Source organism: Mytilus trossulus, chromosome 4 (assembly GCF_036588685.1).
Source record: "Mytilus trossulus isolate FHL-02 chromosome 4, PNRI_Mtr1.1.1.hap1, whole genome shotgun sequence".
Lineage (NCBI taxonomy): Eukaryota > Metazoa > Mollusca > Bivalvia > Mytilida > Mytilidae > Mytilus > Mytilus trossulus.
In genome coordinates this window covers 8882722-8909355 of record NC_086376.1, presented here as the reverse complement: position 1 = coordinate 8909355, position 26634 = coordinate 8882722, and the positions used below count along the sequence as shown (strand labels likewise).

The 26634-nt window shown below is 32.0% G+C and overlaps 3 protein-coding genes and 1 long non-coding RNA gene across 4 annotated transcripts; 2 read left to right on the top strand and 2 right to left on the bottom strand.

Moving 5' to 3' along the window:
• Positions 1 to 243: 243 nt before the first annotated feature.
• LOC134713715 (uncharacterized) lies at positions 244 to 4729 on the bottom strand. Its single transcript, XM_063575004.1, has 2 exons — positions 4485 to 4729; positions 244 to 1490 (listed from the first exon to the last, which is right to left on the bottom strand). The coding sequence occupies exons 1-2, from the start codon at positions 4720 to 4722 to the stop codon at positions 1216 to 1218; spliced, it is 513 nt and encodes a 170-aa protein (XP_063431074.1). The 5' UTR covers positions 4723 to 4729; the 3' UTR covers positions 244 to 1215.
• A 5179-nt stretch (positions 4730 to 9908) lies between these two features.
• On the bottom strand, positions 9909 to 10382 carry LOC134714441 (homeobox-like protein HDP1). The gene has a single exon (XM_063575682.1). The coding sequence runs from the start codon at positions 10380 to 10382 to the stop codon at positions 9909 to 9911; it is 474 nt and encodes a 157-aa protein (XP_063431752.1).
• A 3355-nt stretch (positions 10383 to 13737) lies between these two features.
• LOC134714596 (uncharacterized) lies at positions 13738 to 15330 on the top strand. The gene is made up of 2 exons (XR_010106555.1): positions 13738 to 14200; positions 14869 to 15330. It is a non-coding gene; the product is annotated as an uncharacterized LOC134714596 (long non-coding RNA).
• An 8088-nt stretch (positions 15331 to 23418) lies between these two features.
• On the top strand, positions 23419 to 25135 carry LOC134713713 (toll-like receptor 4). Its single transcript, XM_063575003.1, has one exon. It carries the CDS (start codon positions 23472 to 23474, stop codon positions 24927 to 24929), a length of 1458 nt encoding a protein of 485 aa, XP_063431073.1. The 5' UTR covers positions 23419 to 23471; the 3' UTR covers positions 24930 to 25135.
• The last annotated feature ends 1499 nt before the right edge of the window (positions 25136 to 26634 follow it).

Sequence of the window (26634 nt, the reverse complement as noted above, 5' to 3'; positions counted from 1 at the left end):
CTCTATTGCGACTTTTACATGACTTTACATGACTTTTACATGACGATATAAACTGATGCCTGTAAAGTTCCATATTTCGTTCCGTTTTTCGTTTCTGACGTACATGTATAGCAACACCCAAGCTCAAACACATCAAACGAGTGAAGATCTGTCATTTTACTAACTTGGTCTAGGCCTTTTTTATGCATAAAATGGTTAACTAAACCTGGGTTTAAAGTTCGCTGAATCCCTTACCTTAAGACAGGAATACAATTTTTTTTACAATTAAAGCACAATAACGGTATGTTTTACAATAGCACAATAACGGGATGTGTAAGTACAGAGTGACGTCACATGTATCAAAGAAAATCAAAAGGCAAGTACCCAAAGCACATAAGCAAAATGAAAGACAAGAATAAAAGTAAAATTAAACGTGCATAACAAGCTTTTGATATATTTGTATACAGGAAATTGTACAAGGCCTCATAATGCTCCACATTTAAACATGGGTCAGTATCCATTCTAGTTATATATGATTTATTAATCTTGTTAAGGTACAAATGTTAGTGTATATTTGGACTATAATAACCAACAATTTATTTATTTTCGATATACTTCAGACCACATTTTAATGAGATGTTGAAATGTTTCTTTGAACAGTTATTAATAATATTTTTTTGTTCCAAATCTTTTTTAAGATAACTAAAATAATTTATTTACATATTGCAATACATAAGAGTTTGAGAAGAAACTTGTGTCTGAACCCAATTTTCATTCTTAGGAATTGTAAAACATGTTAAACTATTACATTTTGAATGATTAAACTGTAATTTATGTGTTTCATGGTTATTCATTATTAACGACTATCAAATTATGAACTGACAGTGGTAGCTCTTCGTATATAATACTGTTATTCCTTAATATCACGCCAGACAAAAAAAAACACATATCTTCGTAATAATTAAATATTTCATCGGTTTTCGAATTATCGTGGAAAAAAGTCCACTCTTGTTTTTCGGACACTGTCAAAGGATAAAACATAGATCAGTTGAGAGTCATAAGCATAAATTGAAAAGTTATGAAAGTCCCTAAGTTTCCTTTTTTTTTAAAACCATTTTGAGATATAAATAGAAAAAATATCCATACATATAAGACGATAAGTGATTTCACATAAAAAGTGACATATATAATATGCATTTATTTTGGTGTAAAACCGTTCTGTACTATATCTAATTTCTAAATCCATTTATACAAGAAATTGTCTCCTGCACCCGTTCCCTTGACACTGATATCATACAAAGTACAAAGTGAACATCCTGACGCTGATGGCGCATATCTAAAAAACAGGCATCTTTTGTCTCTCAGACATGACAGAGCGCATCGAAGACGAGTACATTCCGAACTTGTGGATATCATGTTTAAATTGCTGAGTTGTATATTTACTTCCTTCTTAAAATGACCAGCCGGTGTTTCAGTTCTTTGGATTGCTGATGTTGAACAATTTGGCATGTCTAAATTGAAACAAAGCAAAACTGTTAAACAATTGTATTTTTCTTGTTTTCTGTTTGTGTTTTTTGTTTCCAGATATTCATTAGATGTTACGTATACCTTAGAACATCGTTCAAAAATACGAATTAAATCTATTTCTGTACAACTGGTATTTATCACAAAAAGATTATTACGTACTTCAATGTACAGGGAGTTGGGTTTTTAGTCAGTTTGGTATTCCGTCATAAGACAAAATGCAATGTTAAATTGTTTCTGTAAGTTTTATTCCAGATAAAACATATTCAACGAATGCCTGATAAAGGAAAGATGAAATGATATAAAAGTGAAGGTGTGGTATGATTGCCAATGAGACAACTATCACAAGAGACAAAATGACACAGAAATTAACAACTACAGGCCACCATTTACTCTTCAACATTGAGCAAAGCCTATTAATTTTATTTAGCTGTAAAAAGCCCCAAATGACAAATGTATACCTATGCAAATCAGGAAAACTAAATGCCCAAAAGTATGAACGTTAAACATTCATGTATGTGTAATAAAGGAACACGACAGCCACTGAAATACAGGTCCCTAACGTACTTACAGAATGTATCGGGGTTAAACACCTACACTCCATAACCTAGAACCGTAGTGTTAGTGTACGAAATAAGAACAAACTATAAAAGTCAGTTTAAAAATTCTTAACCAATCGATTACTACAAATGTAATTTTCTAGTCCATTTAATTTTACAATCATGATCAATGTATGAAATCTTGATACTTTAACGTGATAAGTGTCTGCAGAATTAAGTATTATCTTATTGGAATAGATTTTTGTATTCAAACTTTTTAAAGACTACCACAATGTTTCATTCTGTGATGAATTGAATGGCAACATTACTTTTTTTTCTAAAAATGTTATAAACAAAGGTTGGTTCATCAAAGATTTATGTTTAAATCATGTTTTTTTCTGTTGTAAATACTAAGTTTGATAAAAAAAGAAGTAAAAGTGCTTTTTTTATTCTTAAATATAGATTCTACCACTGCATCGAGTGAAATACGATATTTATCCACTCGATACAGTTGAATTTTCAAATTTAAAACGCGAGGTTTGCCCGAGCGTTTTAAATATTTGAAATTCAACTGTCGGGAGTGGATAAATATCGTATTACACGAGATTTGGCGGTGGAATCTGTTTCTCTAATGGTTTTCTAACATCATGCACTCAAACTTATTCCTTTTCGAATGATCTGCAAAAAGATGTATAAAAAATAAGATGTGGTATGATTGCCAATGAGAAAACTATCCACAAAAGACTAAAATGACACAGACATTAACAACTATAGGTTATGCAAAAAGATGTGTTCTTTCTATGTGACGTCATCAGGCGCATGGTCGCCTTTTTTCATGCCGTCCCATGGCAATATGAATTTCAGATGAAAGCAAGAAAATTCGACGTCATAATCGGATTTCAACTAATGAAGTACTGAGATGAAACGAACCACACGTTGATTATTTTTGTTTTATAAAATGGGTGCAGAAAGGGATAATTGACGAAGAATAAGAGAAACTAGTATATCAAATTATGACATATATATGATGTACAAGTAATGTTATTTGCAATAGAAAGAGTTTACTCTCTTACCTCATTGATTAAACACGTAAGATAATTAACCATCGGTATAATATCAATAGAATTCCGATGTTCATTTGATATATGTTTAACACATCAATATAAAAACAGACAGGCAACTTAGTTTGTCTATCACGGTCTGTATATCACGGCATAGCTTACATTTATTATCGTTGTTTTAAGAATGACTCAACATGTCTGCAAAATTTGTCAACGAAAGAGGTCATCCCTGTTTCTTATTGTCTTTCTTTTCAATAAAATTGAGAATGGAAATGGGGAATGTGTCAAAGAGACAACAACCCGACCAAATAAAAAACAACAGCAGAAGGTCACCAATGTTTACAATAAAAAAAACCCAAAAAACTTACATATTTGTTACCACCTTCAGCTAAGTTTAAAAGAAGGTTGCAAGAAAACGGAGTCTAAATTGTTTTAATAACTGACTTTAAAGCCAGCTATGTGTTGAGCAACCACACTAACTGCCTACAGCGAAAGTTCCGCTTTTATAAATATGTGAAACAAAACTGAAAATCCTACTTTGTAGATATGCCCCTTCAATTCATATAAATACTTGTAACACTAGTTTTTAGAAATTGTCTTTTCCATATCATTTTACAGGAATAAAAAAATTGTTCTATACATAATTTCAATCCTGATCTTGAATATATCATTTTTCTAAAATAAACCTGTACCGTCACTTTTACGGCGTAGATCCAGTCATGTGATAGAAGTTAGTGATGCTGTTGTGTTCTGTCTTACGTTTTGTTTACGTGGCCGTTTTTATTCTATGGTTAGCGTATCGAAATGTACTATTGTATTGTTTATTTGTGTATTCCTGAAAGTTTTCGTATTTAATTGTATGTACTGTATTCATGTCATGTAATGTTGTCATTTTAGTGTTATTTAACATTGCCATTCAGGTTTGGTAAGACACAAAACCAGGTTCAACTCACCATTTTTTCTTAAAATGTCCTGTACAAAGTCAGGAAAATGGCAGTTGTTATTTTATTGTTCTTTGCCCTGGTTTTGCATTGACGTTTGTTTTTCTTTCGTTGTTTTTCTCATATAGTTGATGTGTTTCCCTCTGTTTTAATTAGTTTGTAATCCAGATGTGTTTTTTCTCATCCGATTTGTGACTTTGAACAGCGGTTTACTACTGTTGCCTTTTCTTATCATTCCCAAATTTTAGACATTATTAGACGTACTTAATTAACAAGTTTTTTTCCTTCTTATTTTTATATGAAGTTGTGAAATAATTCTGATAAACCATTGACGTTATTGGAACGAAATACTACTAGCGCAACTCGCTAATTAGTCTTTAGAAATTTAGGGTCTAAATATAATTTTTAATAAGTGTTTGTTAAGACACTTTGAAACTTACTATTTGTCCATGTCGGAGCCATGCAATGTTGTTCTGAATCACTTTGAAGTGGATCATACATATCATTGTAAAATCCAACGCATGCAACTCTGCCTTTCAAATTAGGTATTCGTTCATCAAACATACCACCAACACGCAAAATGCCAGGAATAACAAAGTCAACTTCCCTATCATTGTCTTTATGTATTATTTCCTTTCCACCGAAATTGATGACCATTGCACCATGACTAAAGATCATTCCAAAGGTTATAAAATTCCAAGAATGTATTGGCATCTGCATTGCTGATGGAGGTGATTTTTCAGATTTATTTTTAAGAATTCTTTCCATGTGAACATATCCTCCAGAGATATATAAAACAAGTTCTTGTAATTGTGTTGTTGTATCGTCCGTTTTGTAGTGCAACAATGCTCCAGTATCATTGGTTGGTCTCACCATTATTGAAAATGAATAATGTTGGTCGGTAACAATATTAGTCGTATCAACTACCAAGTCAACAGGAGTCAGTCCATCAAGTTCGACAACTGGGTTAGGATATTTTAGGGGTTGTTCTCCAAATGTTAGTCTACATTGACCAGAATCTACATTTTCTACAGGATCCGATTCCGAAGATCCCAAAACCTCTTTTGTATATGTACTATTGTCGAGGGGCCAAAGTAGAGTTGGATCTTTTGCGGAGACACCTTTTCCGATACATATCACTTTAAAAAATATAAATTACAATATACATAAAAAACACTTTCACCATGATCGGAAAGTAGACTTAGGTTTTTTCAATGTAGATTTGAACATTTTACATAAAAACAATTGAATACAGTTTATTGGAAAAGTTTAAACAACCTAATGACAATCTTTTAAAACTTAAAATGTCACCGTGATTTGTTTAGTAGAAAAGCATCATCAGGAAATTTTTAAAAAAAGCTTTGCAAATTCAAAACAATACAGTGACCTGGAAACAGTAAGAGAATGGACAATACAAGTCCAAACATATCATATAAGTTCTATCTGGAGGCGTCAGACAGACAGGTAAAAATAACGTATTATTTGTGTCACATAGTCGTGCTGGTTCTTGATTGAATAGAGTTGAGCAAAAAAGATATTCCACTTTTTGAATTCAAATGGTTTCAACCGAATGGATAACAACCATCAAATTCCTGACTTGATACCGTGAAGTGAAGCCTTTAAAAGAGGAACTACAGATTCCAGAGTGACAGTCAAACTCTTAGATAAAAAACTGACAATGCTTTAGCTAAAACATAAGACAAACAGACAATAATAGTACTTAAGGTAGCACAATACAAAGATTTTATAACTCCAACTCCCAAGTTTTAAAATGCTGTAACTTTCTTAATAATGCTTGAAAATTGATAAAAGTGGTAGTTTTGGATAGCTAACAGATTACTCTTTCAAATTAATGCACTGTTAGTATTATGCAACAATTATGTAACCAATTATAATGTTAACTGTGTCTAAAATATTTTTCACCAAATTTCCACTTTCAAATGAAATTAGCTTCTGCATAGGTATCCCTAGAGGGTTGATTTTATTATATGTTGTTCCTATGGCCATTATCTACAAAAGTGTGTCTCAGATTTCAGATAGAATGTATAGAACAAATTTTACACCTAATTAAACATTATCTTCTTTTATGTGGTTAGGATGTTAACACTAATTAGAGATTTATGAGAGAATGGAACACCATAGAGACAATCTGAGACACCCTTTTGAAGCCCATGATGTGTTAATTAAGATTTCGTTAAAATTTTCTGTATAGTTAAAGAGATGAAAGAGCTAAATTCATTCGAGTGAACTTACCAAGATTTGGCCACTAATTACATAATAATTGATTACATAATGATTGCATAATAAAAATATTGCATTCATTTGAAAGATTAATCTTTTATCTGTCTATATATACCTCTTTTGTTATTTTCTATGCATTTATAAGAAAGTTACAGCATTTCAAAGGTAAGTGATTGGAAGTAAAAAAATCTTTGTATTGTGCTACCTTAAGACAGTTGTCGTTTTTTTATATCATTTTGTAATCCCTAACCCGATTAAACATCATACGCTACCGCTTTTGTCATGTCTATCAAAAATCTTACTTTAATGTTTTCCTTGTCAAAACTGAGTTTGATTGCTACCCTAAATATGTTAATAAACAATGATATCTCGTAATTGCATTGGTCCTTCTTATTTTTTTTAATAAAAGATAAATAGATTTCTTACCTCCCACTGCAATAATTATATGTACAACTTCCATTTCACTGTTTTATGACAACTTGGTTACAGGATCTCAGTAGGCGCCTAAAATTAAAATAACTAAATGAGAGGTAGCTGTGTGTCTAAATGCAAGTGCAACTGCTATTTATAAGATGTAACTAAACCCCCACTTTTAAATATCGTATTTTCAAATGTACTCATCTATTATACTAATTGTTCCGAGATGTTGAGCCTAACAAAAACGTGAGATATGTTATGATTGTATATGAAAATTCTATCCGACAAAAGAGAGATGTTGTAAACAACTTTTTTAACAATAACTTGCAGTTGTCAGTTTATGTAAGATCTAATGAGTTTGATTTGACTGTTCCTCTGATATCTTTCGCCCCTCTTTTAGCAACATCATTACTTAATGGAAAGCCCCGCAAAGCTGTAAAACAATCCAAAAGAGAATTCTACATTATTCAAGATATTAAAAAATAGACTGCCTCTTAAATACCATATATTTGAAGACTCACTGCAATATATTAACCATCAAACTAGCATATTATAATCATCAAACACGAGTCAGTTACTGAAAACTGTTTTATTCCCTCCAACATCATATGTTATGTGTGATGTAAACTTCTTACAATGATTACCATATACATCTAATTTTAAAAGTCTCAAAACTACTGTCTTGGCCTATGAACATTTTTAATATCGACACTTAAATGTATGATGCATTTTGCCCCTTATTATGTCCGTCTATAACCGGTGTAAATAATTCAAATTAAGCAAATTTCCAACCTATTTGTTACAGTTTGATAACAATCCAAAATACGAGGGTTGTCCGTAACGTTTGAGGACAATCTCAATAAAATATTATTTACCCGTCCGATATTAATAAAACAAGTATGTAACAAATATCATGATTTACTTATTGATTGTACAAAATTTTATTTCAGTACCTGCTAGAACAATCTTATTTTCATCAATTCAAAACTCATAAGCAACTCTCACCCGGACCATCAAAACAAATATTCTGACACTTCGACGTCGTCAACATTTTTACTTAGTCTCCTATCAAAAGCAACACATCTTTTATACATATTTTTACCCAGCCATCAAATATTTCCTCAAACTGTTCTGTTTTCATTTTTAATATTATGTAGTTTAGTTTCCGGATCGTAGTAATGAAACCAGCTTTCGTCGGTCGTAATTATTTTGTCCAAAAGTCGTATGCCACCACGAGAACCGTTTTCAGTTAGTAATTTCAATACTTCATCGGTAATTTCATCTGATTTTCTGAAAGATGGCCTACCTTCCCGCTCACATTTGCTTCCAAATTGTCTCTTCCGTCTCCAAACCTTTTGTGCCACTTGAATAACAATGAACGTCTAACTTTGGTATGTTTCTCAGAGTGTTTTAAGAACTTTTGTGCTTCTGTTGGTTTCCAATGTCTACACAAAACTTGATAACTACCCGCTGCTCGACCTCTTCCGTAAACGTCCATTTCTTCAGTGATGCCGATTCTGGATTCAATGCTTCAAATCAAATTTCGCCGCCATTTCGAAATTTTGACCATTCAAATTTATCAGGTGTAACGTAAAGACTATTATTGACGTCACAATGGAAGTGTTATTTACTTTTGGCGGATTTTTAAACTAAAAATAACAAAAACATTAAAACACCAGCCTGCGTGTTATGTGATATTTTCGTCGTGCTCCAAGGTCCCTATTGCTGCTATTTATAAGAAGTAAGTGTTATTTTTTTGCATTTAAAATTGGACAAATATTAATAGAACCGAACTAGGATAAAGTACAGGATTACAAAAATAATTTCCCTGAAATGCCATTTTTAAGCAGACTGTAGCTTGTCCACGATATTTACGGACAGCCCTCATAAGATATATAATTTCTCTCAATTTAAAAAGTGTTTTGAAAAATAAAACAGGTAAATGTTAAGACATTTCTTTATCCTTGTGATAAAATGCTCAGTTTCAGGGAAAATCCCCCGTCTTTTTAACCCAATTGTGGAAGTGAAAGGATATTCAGTTGATAGTTACGATGCAGAAACATTCACCTTACTGCCAGTGGGAGACGACCGTTAGCATAAGTTTGTGTAGAAATATTTGTTAGATGTCTACAAAATGTATCAATCATTTTGAAGACCTGCAGTTTAAGTGGATATACAGATGTAGGACAAAGTAAATAAATAACAATGAAAAAAAAACGACATCGTCATTGTGAAATTCCTCATCAAAATGATATCACGGTTTATTTATATTATTTTATGAACTTGCAGAAAATGATGTATAAATATGCAGGAAAAAATTATTCTGAAGAAATGGACAAACATAAGGGAAAATGTGAGGGCTAAACATACGATAAGTTATTCTCAAGAAAACTGTGCAATAACTGAATAAAAATATTTAAGATAAACAAAAACTCAGAATATTTACATTTTTCTCGACATTAAGAATGACGTGCATTAATCAAAAAACAATTTGCTGACTTACATACTATAGAATCAATTATTGTCTATTTTCCTTATTTTAAATATCGCAGCTATTATATGATGACCTACATTGAACCTCAGAAACTCTTGAATGTTATATAGAAAACCAAAAAGTTAAAATCATTTATACTATATCTGAATAATTTTTTTTTAACTCCGCTTCACTAACCGGATTAGCAAGTCTCTTATGTCTAACAGTATGTCGTTTCAAAATTTCCAAATGCTTGTAAGACATACTTTTTGGTTGGCTACCTGGTTTTGTTTGTATCAATGTTTGCTCAAATATTGCAAATTTGATTGACATATACATTCAATAGACCGGCAGAGTGTAAGCATGTGTTCTGGATACAAAATTCTAATTGGACAATAAATATTAACAAACGTTATGAGTTTGATCTTGAAAAAAAATTTAAAGATAATTACGTAATCTTCGTTATTATCTGTATAAAATATATAGTTATGAATAGGGCAAAGCCTTGTTTTGCATCTAAATATATCTAAAATATATAAAAAAGATTATATGGTAAAAATCCATATTATGCATATTTGTTTTATCATAAAGAAGGCAGTATACATGTATAGGGCTTTCACACACAGGTACTTTTCTCAGGAAAAAGATCCAATAAATCAGTATACAACACAAGGTACTTTACTCATAGTTTTGAAAAATACCATAGAACCCTAAAACTTATTGTGCTGTAAATTTAGAATAACTTATCTACCTGTGTTGTCGAAATCATTTGTTGCAGGCCATCTAAAGTATGTCTGCAGTCTTCTATAACAACAAACAATGACAATACCTGTATGTTATAATCCATTTGATGGATCTCGTTTGTAGTCAATACCTGTATGTTATCATCCATTTGATTGATCTCGTTTGTAGTCAATACCGGTATGTTATCATCCATTTGATGGATCTCGTTTGTAGTCAATACCTGTAAGTTATCATCCATTTGATTGATCTCGTTTGTAGTCAATACCTGTAAGTTATCATCCATTTGATGGATCTCGTTTGTAGTCAATACCTGTAAGTTATCATCCATTTGATTGATATCGTTTGTAGTCAATACCTGTATGTCATCATCCATTTGATGGATCTCGTTTGTAGTCAATACCTGTATGTTATCATCCATTTGATTGATATCGTTTGTAGTCAATACCGGTATGGTATCATCCATTTGATTGATCTAGTTTGTAGTCAATATCGGTATGTTATCCATTTGATTGATCTCGTTTGTAGTCAATACCTGTATGTTATCATCCATTTGATTGATATCGTTTGTAGTCAATACCGGTATGGTATCATCCATTTGATTGATCTAGTTTGTAGTCAATATCGGTATGTTATCCATTTGATTGATCTCGTTTGTAGTCAATACCTGTATGTTATCATCCATCGATTGATCTCGTTTATAGTCAGAGTTTTAAAGGTTTAATTTCAAATAATTAAGGAACAATTTTTATATGATCGAATAGAATGAAATGTTGAGTATACGACATTATACATCAACCAAACACAAACATAACAAAAAAGTCAATAGGGCAACATTCTACAATCTTTAACTATAGTCAAGGACTTTAGAAGATGTCACAAGGTTTATAATCTTCCCTAGCACATTCTTTAGTCTACTGTATAATTTTTATGTTCTTCTGAACTTTTTAACAAGATTTTGTTTCAATGATTTACCCTTGATTAGCTGTCTACATAAATTATAAAAAAAAGTTGAAGATCGTTAAAATTATTTTACATGAAGAAAAAAAATAAGTGGACTAATTAATTATGAATGTACTGTAGTGTGTAACATATAATAGAAAACGATAAAATAACATTGTGTCATGTTTATAAATACACAGGCAATGTAAAAGAAGGGGAATGTGGAAATTATTTTGGGGGCACAGTTAAGTCCTCGTTTTCTAACATTTCAAACAAATCAATTTAATATCAGAATGAATTTAATTCTCAATTATAAATGAACATTCATTATTACACTTCTTATTATTGTATTTATATTCTTATTCGCCAACTCAAATGAATATAAATTATTTAATAATAGAACAACAATAAGATTGAGAATGGAAATGGGAAATGAAGAAAAGAGACAACAAACCAGCCATAGAGTAGACAACAATGGACTTTCAATGTAACGAGAAACTCCCGCAGCCGGAGGTGTCCTTAAGTTGGCCCCTTAACAAACATGTATACTTGCTCAGTGAAAATGGACGTCATACTAAACTCCGAATTATACACAAAAAACTAACATTTAAAATCATACTTGACTTACAAAGACCAGATGCCTCTGACTTGAGACAGGCGCAAAATAGCGGCGGGGTTAAACATGATTTTGACATACATCGGATAAGTGATTCTACAGGTATAGCAGGTTTTAATATCAAATACAATTGAAATCCTTCGCTATAAATTAAGGCAAGCACATTAGCCATTATTTTGACATACATAGGATAAGTGATTCTACAGGTATAGCAGGTTTTAATATCAAATACAATTGAAATCCTTCGCTATAAATTAAGGCAAGCACATTAGCCATCCACGCATATAATAGATAAAGATAACAGTATATATTTGAAAGTCATAAATCGAATGAGAACACCACATACCCGGGTACAAACTAAAACTGAGGAAAAACGAAAAAGAAAAAAGAAAAAGCAGACACACTTGAATTGGAACAAAAAACGACGACAATGCAACACATACAGAAACGAACTATAAGATAAGTACTGCAATTTTGTTGACTTTGTACAGGACATGTTAAGAAAAAATGATGTGTTAAACCTGGTTTTGTTGCTAGCCAAAACTCGCACTTTTATGGCAATGTTCAATATAACACTAAAATGACACCATTACATGACAGTAACAAAATCAAAATGTATCTCCAAAAGAGGAAAATACATATCAATATTATGTAATAGATTTCTCTACCTACATCAACAATAATCAACACACAACTGGTGGATTGGTGAATCAACATAATAACGAACTGCTGCTACGTATACGTTAAATGTAGGAAAACCTCGAATAACTTTATATTGTCATGCTTTTCACGAATCTCATGAATATACCCGTAAAAGCCGCATTACGAGTATATACCATCCAATCGTATTGAATATAAACGCACTCTATGTGCTTGATGGAAACAAAAATATGCTTATAGGAAAAACAATCACAAAACCATTGCTACGTAATGTGACAAATACCTATAATAAACATATAAATTGCACGAGTGATGTGGCAGTGTAATCAATAGGTCAATTGTCATATACAGTTCACGATTTTTAATGAACCGAAACGACTTTACGGTCATTTTGTATCATCAGAACAATCAGAACAGTAATTAAATGTGACAGCAAACATATTATAGACATTTCAGTGACTGGTGTAATATAAATGAATAAATGTATTGAAAAAAAGGATGCGCGACGTGAGTATACACACGTCCTGCATTGCTAGTCAGTTGCAAATCTTAAATGGTATTGTATCTATACAATTCAGTACACATGTCTGTATTATCGTGGCGTTGTGTATGGTAAACATGTGTATGCTATGCAATTATAACTTGTGGGTATATTTCAATGATACAACAGCTCAATGGTAGAATGCAAATATGGAATTTATTTCAATGTCTCTAACCATAAATTTTATATATATGGTTGACTTTATGTATGTCTATGACAGAAATTATAAGTATTCAGTGCAAATATATAAATAATGAATCAAAAACCGTCTGGAATGATGGCCACATGGGGTTAACGATAATTGATATATATACTTTGAGTAATTGTTATGCATAATCAGTTGACGATTCTACAATAAACATTTGTGCTCAAGACTTTAACCTATAAATATCTTATAGATGAATTAGTTACAAATACATAGAGTTTAGTGAAGTGACAGCAGTCAATTATGTAAAATTGGTAAATCGGTTAATTTTGTTATAGACGATTGCTTCGATCTTTCATTTGACGTCAATACAGATGTACTTACCTTTCATCCCCTATAAGCACAAAAAGCTTACTCAGTCGAGTAGCTTCAAATGTAAGTCACACACAAAAAAAGTTCATATCGTCAACTTACTAAACTCCTAGGAAAATTCAAAACGAAAAGTCCCTTATCAAATGGAAAAAAATCAAAAGCTCAAACACATCAAACGAACGGATAACAACTGCCATATTCCTGACTTGGTACATGCATTTTCTTGTGCAGAAAATGACAACCTGGTATTATAGCTAGCTTAATACTTTACCACGCAGATACGCTTTTTACGCTTACCCCCTTACACCGCGTACACGCTTTTTACGCTTATCCCTTTCCCCCGCAACTACGCTTTCCTACGCTTTTCATGAATCTTGTCTTCAAAACGTTAATGTAAAAAATTTACGTACAAATAAATGTTGTGCAATTTAAATTCAATAAATGAGACAACTGTAAGTGCTTATCGTTAAAAATGGGCGGCAATTATACACTTAATCGATGAATATTCATGAGATTCTCACACGTGTACACAAATTTAATAAAAGGCGACAATAACAAATATGGCGGCCTCCGGCAGGCCGAGTGTATGGGATGTTTAGGAACAAATTGTGTCTGTACCAGCCCTTCAAAATATATCAGACGACGAAAGTATTGAAGGTGAGGATAACGGGTATGTATCTGATATAGATGAACCGTTGGTTAGCGTGGAGGAAGATGATATTGATGATGAAATCGTGTAGGATCAGGAGGATGGAAAATAATTTATGATACTGGCATGAATGAGATAATATGGAGCGAGGCCAATCAAGATATATAAATGTTCGATAGTTTAACGAACGTACCGGACCTCAAGTATTATTGAATGCTGATATTAGTGAACTGGCACAGACATGATAAGTAAACATGCCCAAGTGACCAACCTAAATGCAACACGCAAACGGCAGCTAGCCGGACGAAATGACCATACCTGGACGGAGACAGATTTTGCTGAAATGTCTGCATATTTAGGTAAGTGAAAAACAATACCTGTACTAACTAACAATGGTTATACATGTACGTGTAAGATTCATTGTAAGCTTGGTTGATAGTAAGAAAATTAAATTGTGATGCATAGTAAATTCCCTTTATTAAACTGATATATATATACATGTACATGTATGCATTTTTATGCACTGTTTATGTACAGGCCTGTTATTCAGTGGTTGTCGTTTGTTGATGCAGTTCATAGGTGTTTCACCGTTCTCATGTTGTAGATAAGACTTGTTTTTTACAATTTTGGGTCCTTTAAATAGCTTGCTGTTTGGTGTACAAAATGTAAGCCTTAGCTCCATGTTGAAGGCAGTATGTTGACCTATAATTGTTTATTTTTTCTTATTCATTGTGACTTGGATTGAGAGATGTTTCATTAGCAATCAAGCCACATGCTTTTTTTTTTTTAATATTTATTGGTTTGTACATGCCTTTATACATGTCTGATATTTTAAAATTGTGTTTGCTTGTTATATATGTATTTTTATAATTTTCAAAAGTAGAAGTAGGTTTATCACAGAAATTTTACATGTCAAGATATGTATGCACAGCCTATATCCACATGTACATGATGTATATTTAAAAGTGGTATTAAAAGTAACATTTTTATGACAAAAAGTTAAAAGTGTATATTTTATCTTTTCTAGGAATCCTAATTCTAATGGGGATTATACAAGTTCTGGACTACAAGTTGTTATAGTTGACAAATAAATTCCTTGCTAATGGAGGTGTACATGTAAAAGATGTTGTGTCTGTAAAAAGATATGAAAAGCTGACACAGTATTTACATGTGAATGAGCCAGAGGTGGATTCTACTGACAAACTTGCCAGAGTTAGGCCTCTATTAGACTCTGTTCTTGAAAGATGTCAAGTAGCTAATAAATGTTTACTCTTTCTTATTATCCATGTCATGATGATGTATGCGTGACTGGACATTAAGCAGCAAACAATCAATCAACTATGTTTTAATATGATTTATTTAGTTTAACTTAAAAATGTTTTATCTTTGCAATTGATCCTTTATAAATCAGAACATTTACTTAACATATATATATAGAATACATGTATAAATGAGATACCTTTAGCACATAAAACATGTACTCACAGAATATATTACTTGTTGTATACCAGTTATTTTAGAGTGATATTACTAAAAGGAGGCAAAAAGATGGTACTGTTAAATAGATCAAAAGACCACGGATCATTACTAATTACCAGGCAAACTTTCATGGTGTTGATATTAATATTTGTGACCCCGAATTCGGTCAAAATATCCTGTTAGAAGGAGCTCCAAAAAGTGGTGGAAATTTCTGTTCCTGTCTCACTTATATGTGTGTAATGAATGGCTTTGTATTGTATGACCATTTTAACCAAGTAGAAAAAAAAAGAAAAAAGATACACCCAACTTGATTTAAGGATTAATTTGCTGGCACATTTAATCAATGGCTACTCTTTCACTAAAAGGAGAACCCCTGCTCTAGTTGTTTACCCAATGGACATGAACAATCCCAATTTACACAGACATACTTGATTAAAAAGGAAAAAATCAACATGTAAATTTTTATGCAGTTTTGAATGTCATAGGAGGTTCCATGCTGTCATTGGTGTTGTTGTTATGGAAGAGTGAAGCTGTTTAATCATAAATAAAATTGAGAATGGAAATGGGGAATGTTTCAAAGAGACAACAACCCGACCAAAGATAAAAACAACAGCAAACGGTCACCAACAGGTCTTCAATGTAGCGAGAAATTCCCGCATCTGGAGGCGTCCTTCTGCTGGCCCGTAAACAAATATACACTAGTTCAGTGATAATGAACGCAATACTAATTTCCAAATTGTACACAAGAAACTAAAATTAAAATAATACAAGACTAATAAAGGCCGGAGGCTCCTGACTTGGGACAGGCTCAAAAATGCGGCAGGGTTAAACATGTTTGTGAGATCTCAACCCTCCCTTACACCTCTATAGCTAGCTAATGTAGAAAAGTAACCGATAACAGTACACACATTATAATTAAGTTCAAGAGAAGTCCGAGTCTGATGTCAGAAGATGTAACCAAAGAAAATAAACAAAATGACAATAATACATAAATAACAACAGACTACTAGCAGTTAACTGACATGCCAGCTCCAGACTTCAATTAAACTGACTGAAAGATTATGATTTCATCATATGAACATCAGACACAATCCTTCTCCTTTGGGGTTTAGTATCATATTATATGTATATTATACTGTTAAATATTTGTGGTTTGTTTGGCACAGTAATCAATGAGTTTGAACTTTATAAATCTCAAAGGATTTTTTTTTAATTTATGTCTTTGTATTAATATTAAATCTAGTAGACAAAAATATTCTATTCCATTCTATTCTTTATAAATTTTATGACTCTATAAATGTCCACTTTTAATGATATACATGTGTATTTACTAATTGATTTTTCTGTGCAGATGCCGAGACATAGGGATCAATTAGTTGAAAGTGCCCGACGTCAAAACGTGCCAATTAAATATAGCGTGCGGAAATGCGACGTTTTCAACCAAAATGCTCGAGGAGACGGTGAAAGTAAACAAAATGGAAGAAAGGGGGAAAGTGTTAATTAAAACGATATCAAAATATTTATTATTATCAAATACGATAAACATCAACAAACGATCTCGACAACCACTGAATGTATACAACAACGGTACATTGCCCGCTCATTTGCATGTTCCATTTATAAATGAACGATTAGATTGACTAAAACCTGATCCGCAGTTGAAGAGGTTATTTAGAAATACAGTGAAACTGTTTATTTGCGTAGTGGTATTTACCACAAAGTGAATTTTTAAAAACAATAAACAACTTCTGGATAATTTTAAATTGGTCAAAACCAAGAAGACCAAAGAAGTCAGGTTATTTAATTTCCCTTTCAGATATATTGAATTGATAATGTTCTTTCCATTAACAATCTGAATCTATTTTGATCTCCCAGAACTAAATATTAAAGAAACTAAGACATTGTAAATGGTCACCAGTGTCTGAGTTGAAAGTAGATGAACCAGGAGTATGTCAAAGAACATATCGTCCCTTTTCTTAAAAAAATCATTGGAAGGTACCTATACCTTGTTGAGAAATATTACGTGTCGGGTGTTACTTTTCTTCGTCAATTTTAATCTAGCGTCGTAATACAGTACATGGTATTTAAGGCATGAAGATGGAATTGTTACAGATCGTCTGAGATATCTATATGCAAGTCTAAATTTAAAACAACGTTAAAATCTATATTTTTTATATGTAAACAATTTTCAATTAAATATTAATATATAAATATTATTCTTTAGACTTATTTATATCTAAGACAAAGAGTTCTTAAAACTGTTCTATGGATAGAACTGACTAAATGAAATCTAGCCACATTAGTTCTAATCGAAGAATTGTTCTAGTCGCAGAACTATCTGAAACAGTTCTATGAAAGAACTGTCAGGATCTGTTTTAGATAGAACTGCCTAAATCAGTTAAAGGTTAGAACTGTTTTAGCTAGATCTAGAACTTTCTAAAAGGTGTCAGGATGGCAGTTCTACATAATGTCTTAGAACAGTTCTTCTGACAACTTCTGACAGTTTTGATGAAAGGTTTGAAGTGATCTCCACTGTAGATGTTTACTGAAGTCAATAATCAATGGCCTGATTCTTTAACTTATAAGGAAATTCAAAGGTTAATATAGAGAGTTATTTTTTGCGCCTCCCATCTCCTCCCCCAATAATTCCTTAAGAATAGAACAAAAATCTGAATAAAATGTATATCTTGTTGTATAGTTCTAGAAATTTTTCATGTTTTTTTAATATATATTCTTACATGTATGTATCAATCGACGGCTGTTAGCATTGATATTAAAAATCTGTGAATGTTTTTTTTCTTTTTTATAAACAATAAATTATATATTATCATGGTTATTTGTAAATGTATGATTTGTTTTGCGATAGAGAATACAAATAGTAAACTCATAATTAAAACCAGGCTTAAATGTTGTACACACACCAGACGCGTGTTTCGTCTGTAAATACCAGAGGAGCGTGAATCAAACCATGCATCATATTCATCAAATGCCTGTGCTAAGTCGGTGGAATGTATTTCGACAGATGTTGTTTTGTCCTGAATTATAAAAGCAACAGTAGTATAAAGCTGTTCGAAAGTAATAAATCGATTGAGAAAAAACAAATCCTAATTACAAACTGAAACTGATGGAAACAAATAAAATATCAGAGGAAAACAACCAAACAACAAAAGCACTAAAAGAAGGACGAAAGATACCAGAGGGACGGTCAAACTCATAAATCGAAATAAACTGACAACACCATGGCTGAAAATAAAAAAGACAAACACACATTTGTTTGTGACAAACAGTAGTATACATGACAAAACATAGAAAACTTAAGAATAAGCAACACCCCACCAACAAATAGGGGTGCTCCGAAAGGGTACAAAATTAAAACGACAATGCAATACATAGAGAAACGAACTATGAGATAACAATTGCCATTTTCCCGACTTGGTACATAACATTTCAAGTACAAAATAGTGGACAAGAAACCTCCCGCTTTTATGGCAATGTTAAATATAACGATACAATGACAACATTATATGACTGGACTACAAGACAAATAAAAGGAAAACATTCAGGACAGAGAAATACACATATTAACAATACAATAGAACATTATGAAATGTAATTTTCATTCATTATCGTGTATAATCAGGATGTTAGATTTCTCGTTTGAATTGTTTTACGTTAGTAATTTCGGAACTTTTTATAAATGACTATGTGGAATTGGTTTACTCATAGTGGAAGGATTAACGGTGACCTTTTGTAAATAATTTGTGTCTATTAGTCTCTTTTAGTGAGTTGACTCATTGCCAATCATACCACTGGTTCTTATTTTAATATAGGAAGCCAAATAAAGGACGAATTTGAAGCGCATTGAAAACCCCAAATCCCGAAATTGTGCCTAATCATTAATGCAAATATTTAATGATCAGGCATTATGTTGTTATTGTGATGCAATTTTGATTTCACAAACTTTTCTAAAATTATTGTCAAATCAAAGGAACATTACATTCACAACTTTTTTTTTATGTCTTTTACAATTCCAAGATACAGAAGTCAACAGATTGTAGATCCATGAAAGTGATTATGTATATAACAATAATATTTAGTTTGCCTTTAATTTACTGATAAAAAAAATACTTAGAAAATCAATATCAATACCAATAACAACAATATTCAAAGTTCTAATGACTTTATAAGAGTAAGTTTATTTAGATGTAGTAAGGGAACGGTAAACAACATCTCCGTAAAATGAGGATGTGCTTTCCCGTTTGAAATAAGTTTACTACAGTTACAACCGAACTTCAAAACCAAACCTTTACATTCATGACAGAATTTAGTAAAAGTTTGAACTAATTAGTGGTAACGAAATCCCTTACTTAAACATTTACCAGTAGTTCATAGATTATGTTCGTTAATATAGACACAGGCATTGCGAACGAGTATTGCTGATGTCAGTAATAGAACAACCCTTTACTAGTCGCCAAAATACACAGTAACTAACAACCATAGGTCACAGTACGGTCCTTTATTAATGAGCAAAGAATATATACCACATAGTCAGCTATACAAGTCCCAAAAAATGACAATTGTAAAAATATCCATACGACAAATCTAACGGCCTTATTTATGAACAAAATAATTAACGAAAAATCAGATATGTTTCACAGAAACGAGCCACAGCTTCTGAATAACAGGATCTTGACTCGTAACAGACATATACAGAATGTGTTGGGCTTAAACAAGTTTGTTAACATCAAACCGATAACCTTACATGGTACGGGGATGTTATAGTATAAAATGATAACAATATGCTGAGTCTGGAGCAGAATCATGCGGTCGACCTATAATAATTCGAAGTGTAAATAGTAACTCTATCACTTGCGGTGCTGAAGTTTTTCTCTTCTCGATTTTTGTGATTTAAATTTTAACCCATGAGAAAAATAATGTCATTTGTAAACTGAGTATTTTCGATTCCTTCAATACTTTTTCTCTCATACTTCAGCATTTTGTGGCATGCTGACTGGAGTTGATAAGGACCACAATCTGGCAGCAAAGCAAGTTCACTTATGTAAAGATTTAAATTTAGTTACAAAATATGTGAAATATTCAGAAATTTTTACAATACTTCCATGTAAAAAGTAAAATCACAAAAATACTGAACTCAGAGGAAAATCAATTTGGAAAGTCCATAATCACATGGCAAAATCAAAAAACATACTTAACTCATATCTTGAAGACATCAAGAATAGTTATGAAAATAAGGTGTGATATAATTGCCAATGACACCTCCATAGAGACCAAATTACATTCAAGTATAATGATTTATTCACATTGCGATAAGACGTGTCACGGTACATGTCTATCCCAAATTCATGTATATTGTATTTGGTTTTGATGTTATATTTTTTATTCTCGTGGGATTTTGTCTGATGTTTGGTCCGTTTCTGTGTGTGTTACATTTCAGTGTTGTGTCGTTGTTCTCCTCTTATATTTAATGCGTTTCCCTCGTAATGATTTGTTACCCCGATTTTATAAAAAAAAAAAAAAGAAGATGTGGTATGATTGCCAATGAGACAACTATCCACAAAAGGCCAAAATGACACAAATATTAACAATTATAGGTCACCGTACGGCCTTCAACAATGAGCAAAACCCATATCGCATATAGTCAGCTATAAAAGGCCCCGATAAGACAATGTAAAACAATTCAAACGGGAAAACTAACGGCCTTATTTATGTAAAAAATGAACGAAAAACAAATATGTAACACATAAACAAACGACAACCACTGAATTACAGTTAAGCGGGATCCCAACCCTCCCCCTAACTCGGACAGTGGTATAACAGTACAACAAAAGAACGAACTATAAAAATCAGTTGAAAAAGGCTTAACTCATCAGATAGACAAAACATACAAGTGGACGTGTGGCCGGGTACTTATACATCCAGACACAAAAAGACACAATGAACAGATCTGAGAGTACTCGCAGTTATCTGACAGCTAGTTCAAAGCCATTAACAAGTAACAAAAAAATCATGCCTTTAAGACTAATGGATTTATGAGTTTTTAACAGCGGTATACTACTGTTGCCTTTAATAATTAACCAGAGGATATCATTATGTGGCATGACTAAAGATCAACCATCTTGTTAGTAAAAATTTACTTAAAATTTATCAAATTGCATAATATGTAGAAATGAGTTAAAGCTACAAAAAAGAATTTATGCTTCTTATTTCTCTATTTGTGTTCGAAACTAATAACTTGTGTTTTTGTTGTTTTACACAAATACATTGTCACATGGAAAACACTTACAAATTTCCTACTTGTCACACCTTTCTGTTGCCATTTTTAAATACTTTTACCCTAGTGAGAGACAGTGAAAACTCATTGATTTGGAACTTGCCTCATGTTGTTCTTATTTTTCTATTTCATAGATTGGTCTCTAAAATTGGACAATGTTAACAAGGTCACAATATAAATAGTGTTTTACTCCAATATTATCGTCATCAGTGACATTAAAATGCAAATCAACATTTCAAATTTTATTTGAATATGTATGTCATACATTGCACTGAAGTGTGTTTTTTTGATAGATGAACCATACAATCTGCATTACCTATTGTTGATTTGAAAAAAAGATTGGTTCCACAGATTACACAGTCATCATTTCTTACGTGTAACAATATTTAAGGGTTGTAATATCACCTTCAAGGACTATACATGTATAAATAAAGAAGAAAACGTACCTCTCATTATAAATATTAGAACATTATATAAAAAGTATATCGGTTTCTCATACTATTTACTTAGTAAGAGAGGGTTCAAGTGCTTAAACTTGGTGTTGAACTTTTGTCGAAAAATAATATCTGAAGATTTCGTTGAATCATCTAGCACGTGGAGTTTAATAAAAAAAAATGTGATTCATGAAATTACAGAGATTATTCTTTCTAAATTAAAATACTTTTTATTGAACAGGTGATCACAACCGCCTTTTTAAATCAAATTAAAATGTTTATCACGTGATTGACCAAAGAAGACACTGTGTTTTACTATGGAAACGCAAGTACTTGAAGATTTTGTTTACAAAGGAAGTACTTCATCTATAGTTTTATATTGATTTGAAACTATAGTTGGAAAATATGCGTTTCACCATATTTTTATGCATGATACATGTTTATTTATGTAAAACTGTGTTTTCTAATTGCAATATAACATCAAATATGTTAGGATATAAGGAGGCACAGTGTAAACACCAAGGATTAACAGCTGTTCCGATCAATTTACCAATTGATATTAAGCAGTTGGATTTAAGTTATAATAATCTGACAAGACTGGATGCCAACAGTTTTCTCAGATATAGGTATATAGAACTTTCATTGCTTGATAAAAATAATATAAAACAGTTAAACAAAAAGGCCTTCAACGGATTATCGTCACTGAAATATTTGTCAATTTCGAACAATTATCTGAATATTACTGAGTATCCAACTGGAGTGTTTGAGTCATTACGGAACTTATCAGTTTTAGACATAAGTAGAAATATGAAAACATCAGAATATTACCCGTATAGAATTCCAGTTGGTGAACTTTTTAACTTGCGTGAACTGTCAATTGATCTTGTGTTTAATGCAACATTTGGCCAGCAATTCAGAAAACTATACAATTTAAAAAAGTTGACATTTGATTATTGTCATGTAAATTTTTTATACAATGGAACATTTTCAGAAATGCCGGTACAAATTAAGGAATTGCACATGACAACTTGTAAAGAATTTGTTGTTGTCGAAGTTGGTGTTTTATTTCCATTTCCGTATCTAAAAGTGCTAAATCTAACCAACTCGAATATTCACTTAACACAGGCACTTCAACTTTTACGTCCGTTTCAGAATAAATCAATGGATGCAATTTTATTTCGTGGGATAACTCGTGCCGATTTTAAACACGGTCTGGATTCGGTTATTCTTACACCAGAGATGATGAAGTACATATCAACTATATGTATAAAATCTTTAGACTTGTCGGACAATGAGATCATATTAGTTAAAAACCGATCACTAGTTTTGTTTCAACATCCAGAGTGCTTTGAAAATATGATGGTTTCGGCCAATAGTTTTGGTTTAGATAATTGGGCACTCGATTTTTTATTCTTTGTAAGAAAGATGACCAAGATAAAAGTGTTTGATTTTTCATATTTCCCTCTTAGATTCAAGAATCCAATTTTTTTAGACGTAAAAACAAACAATAATCAAACAAGAGTTGATCAAGTTCAACGCAAACATACAAACAAAATTCTTCCTATCACAGTAACATTCCCAAATGACAAAATTCAGTTTGTGAGAATAACTCATCTTATGGCTACAATGTATTTTAAGGAAATTAGAGTGATAAACAGTTCCCTTCGTCACCTTGAATTGTCTTACTTTGAAACAGACGTATTTCCAATTCTTACTTTTGGGGGATTTAATAGTTTGAAACATTTAGATTTGTCAGGAATAAGTTCAGATATTACAATTGGAGTCGGGAAAATTCCACTTTTAATTCACCTACAAACTCTTATCATAAAGGACGCAAAGCTGTACAACGTTTTACAAACTAATATGACAACATTTAGTTTTTGTCCAAATATAGTTAATTTGGATATATCACATAACTATATCTTGAAAATAAAAAGTCTTGGAGAGCTCCGCAATCTTAAACTGCTTAACCTATCTCATAATCTGCTTGATAATGTTCCAAATATTGTTTCCAAGTTGGAAAACATCGAAGAACTCGATTTGTCGCACAATCAAATAACAAATATTGGGAAGCAGACACTCGATTGGATGGATATCCAGCATAGCAGACTTGGAACATTTAAGTTATATCTAAGTGATAATCCATTAATTTGTTCATGTCAAACAATAACATTTCTGCGTTGGATTTTGAGTACTAACGTTAAGTTAGATAAAAATGGTAACTTCTCTTGTTGGGTTGCTTCACGTAATGAAATGAACTATACCAGAAATATCGCTGAAGACATTCACCATTATTTCATTAAATGTGAAAGTGCCGTATGGTTAAAACTAGGCGTTACATTGATGGTTTCTGTTTTATCAAGTTTGATTTGTATTACGCTACTGTACAATTTTAGATGGAGAATAATCTTCTTTTTCTTCCGAAATTCCCGGAGGTTTGCAGAGAAAGGTCTTGAGCTGACCTTTGATTACGATGTTTATGTCTCATATTCTGATGACTGTGTTCGTTTTGTAAAAGAATTACAAGGGAAAATAGAAAACGAATGGGGATTTAAAATCTGTATAGAAGACAGAGATTTTATTATAGGTGAATCGATTGCGACGGAAAGAGCGACATCAATTAACAAATGCAGACACATTATATTTGTAGTCTCACCATCTACTGTCGAAAATGAATGGAGCCGTTTTGAAATAGAGCGAGCAAAATATGAAAAGTTTTCCAAAAATCTGCAGAAGATTGTTGTTATTACTAAAGACATCGCTTTAGATAATATTCCCGTAGAATTTTCCATGATTTGGAAAGATGTACTTCTTATTCAATGGCCAGTTGAGAAGGATGAAGTTCAAATGGCTTGGCAAACACTTCGACTTTGGTTCTTTTGAAGTAGTGTTAAGATACCAGCGTCAGTACTTTGCTTCATATCTCCGTCTTACTACAAACATATATAGTTAGTTAACTTAACTTTGCACTTTAGTTTGGGACCTCGTGTCATCATGAATGATACATTTTGTTGTGTAATGAAATTGACTAAGGAATAACGTGAGATTACAGTGTACCCAATCAGAATAAATTAATATGATGAAACATACATCTAATGTTATTATTGTAGAATAATTGGTTAATTCTCATCTATTTCAGTCAGTACCTGCTAAAAGTGTTCATACGGGTCTTTTTTTTAGTTCCGTTTACATGATTTTTGTGACGTACTCTAACGATTCAAACGACTGCTGTTATAACTTTGTATTAACGCTACTGGTATTAGTATGCAGATTAATGAACTGCTATGTTTATTGAAAATGTTTTATACACAACTAATAGAATATATCAACATGCATATTTGTGTTGTTTTATGAGTGCAATACTGTGATCTATTTAAAATCTGAGCTGATTTATAATCTCACTGTACAGAAGTTACGCTTGATGACTTATAAGTATTAAACTTATCATGAACACCAGGTGAAAAAATGTGTACGCTAGACGTGGCAGTTTTAAATGACCTGTCAGTGACAATCAAATTAAACAAGTTCAAAATGCAAAATAAACTACGAAGTTGAAAAGCATTGAGAACCCAAAATTTCGAGATTATATGTGAATATTGAATGCATTATGTCATTGCTGTACAATTCAATTTCAATCTTTTTTTCTAAAATATGTTGTATTTATAAATTTACTATTTACAAATTTTTGATTTTTTTCTAAATACTTAGGCTTTTCTATCGCAGGCATAGATAACCGTAGCTGTATTTGGCCAAAATTTTAGGAATGTTGGTCCTCAATGCTCTTCAACTTCGTACTTTATTTGGCCTTTTTAACTTTTTTGGATTTGAGCGTCACTGATGAGTGTTTTGCAGACGAAACGCGCGTCTGGCGTATCTATGATGAGTTTATTGCCGGTATAACTTTAAAAAAACCCAGGAAATTTACGTTTAGATCAATAGTAACTGATTTCAATCAATCTTCAAGAGAAAGTTAATTAAACCGAAGAGGTAAATGTGCATTCAAATATTTTTCAAACAGATAAAGAGATAGATTACAATTAAATCAGCGAGTACACTTCATTAGCTTCAGTCAAGTTGAGCAGTGTTTTATGCCATATAGTATTTGAAGTTTCAAATACATGACTTCTTCTTTATTTGTGTGTGTACATGAATACCCTTTTCAGTAAAAACCAATCAATGTGATCACATCAATGTAATATGTCTTGTAAGTTGGGAAGTGATAAATAAACCAAGACAGGTTGTGCCTCATTTTTTTAATTTTTTTTACCTAATAATTAGTATTCAATTGAGAAAATGACTCGACAGACATACATTGAAATTATTAAGACAAATCCCTTGGTCAGCAACTTGATTGCGTTGAACAAATCCGCCAATTTGTGTAAGTGTACATGCAAACAAAATGTCATGGCAGAGGGCTCATAATACAGCACAAACAACATTTTCCAAACAACTCTCGCAAACAAGAGGTTCAAAATTTTTCCAGTACACCATACCAGATTTCGACAATAATATATATATATATATATTTACGAGACGAAACCAAACAAAAGCTGATTTTAGAGGAGGATATAAGACGTCTGCGCACAGC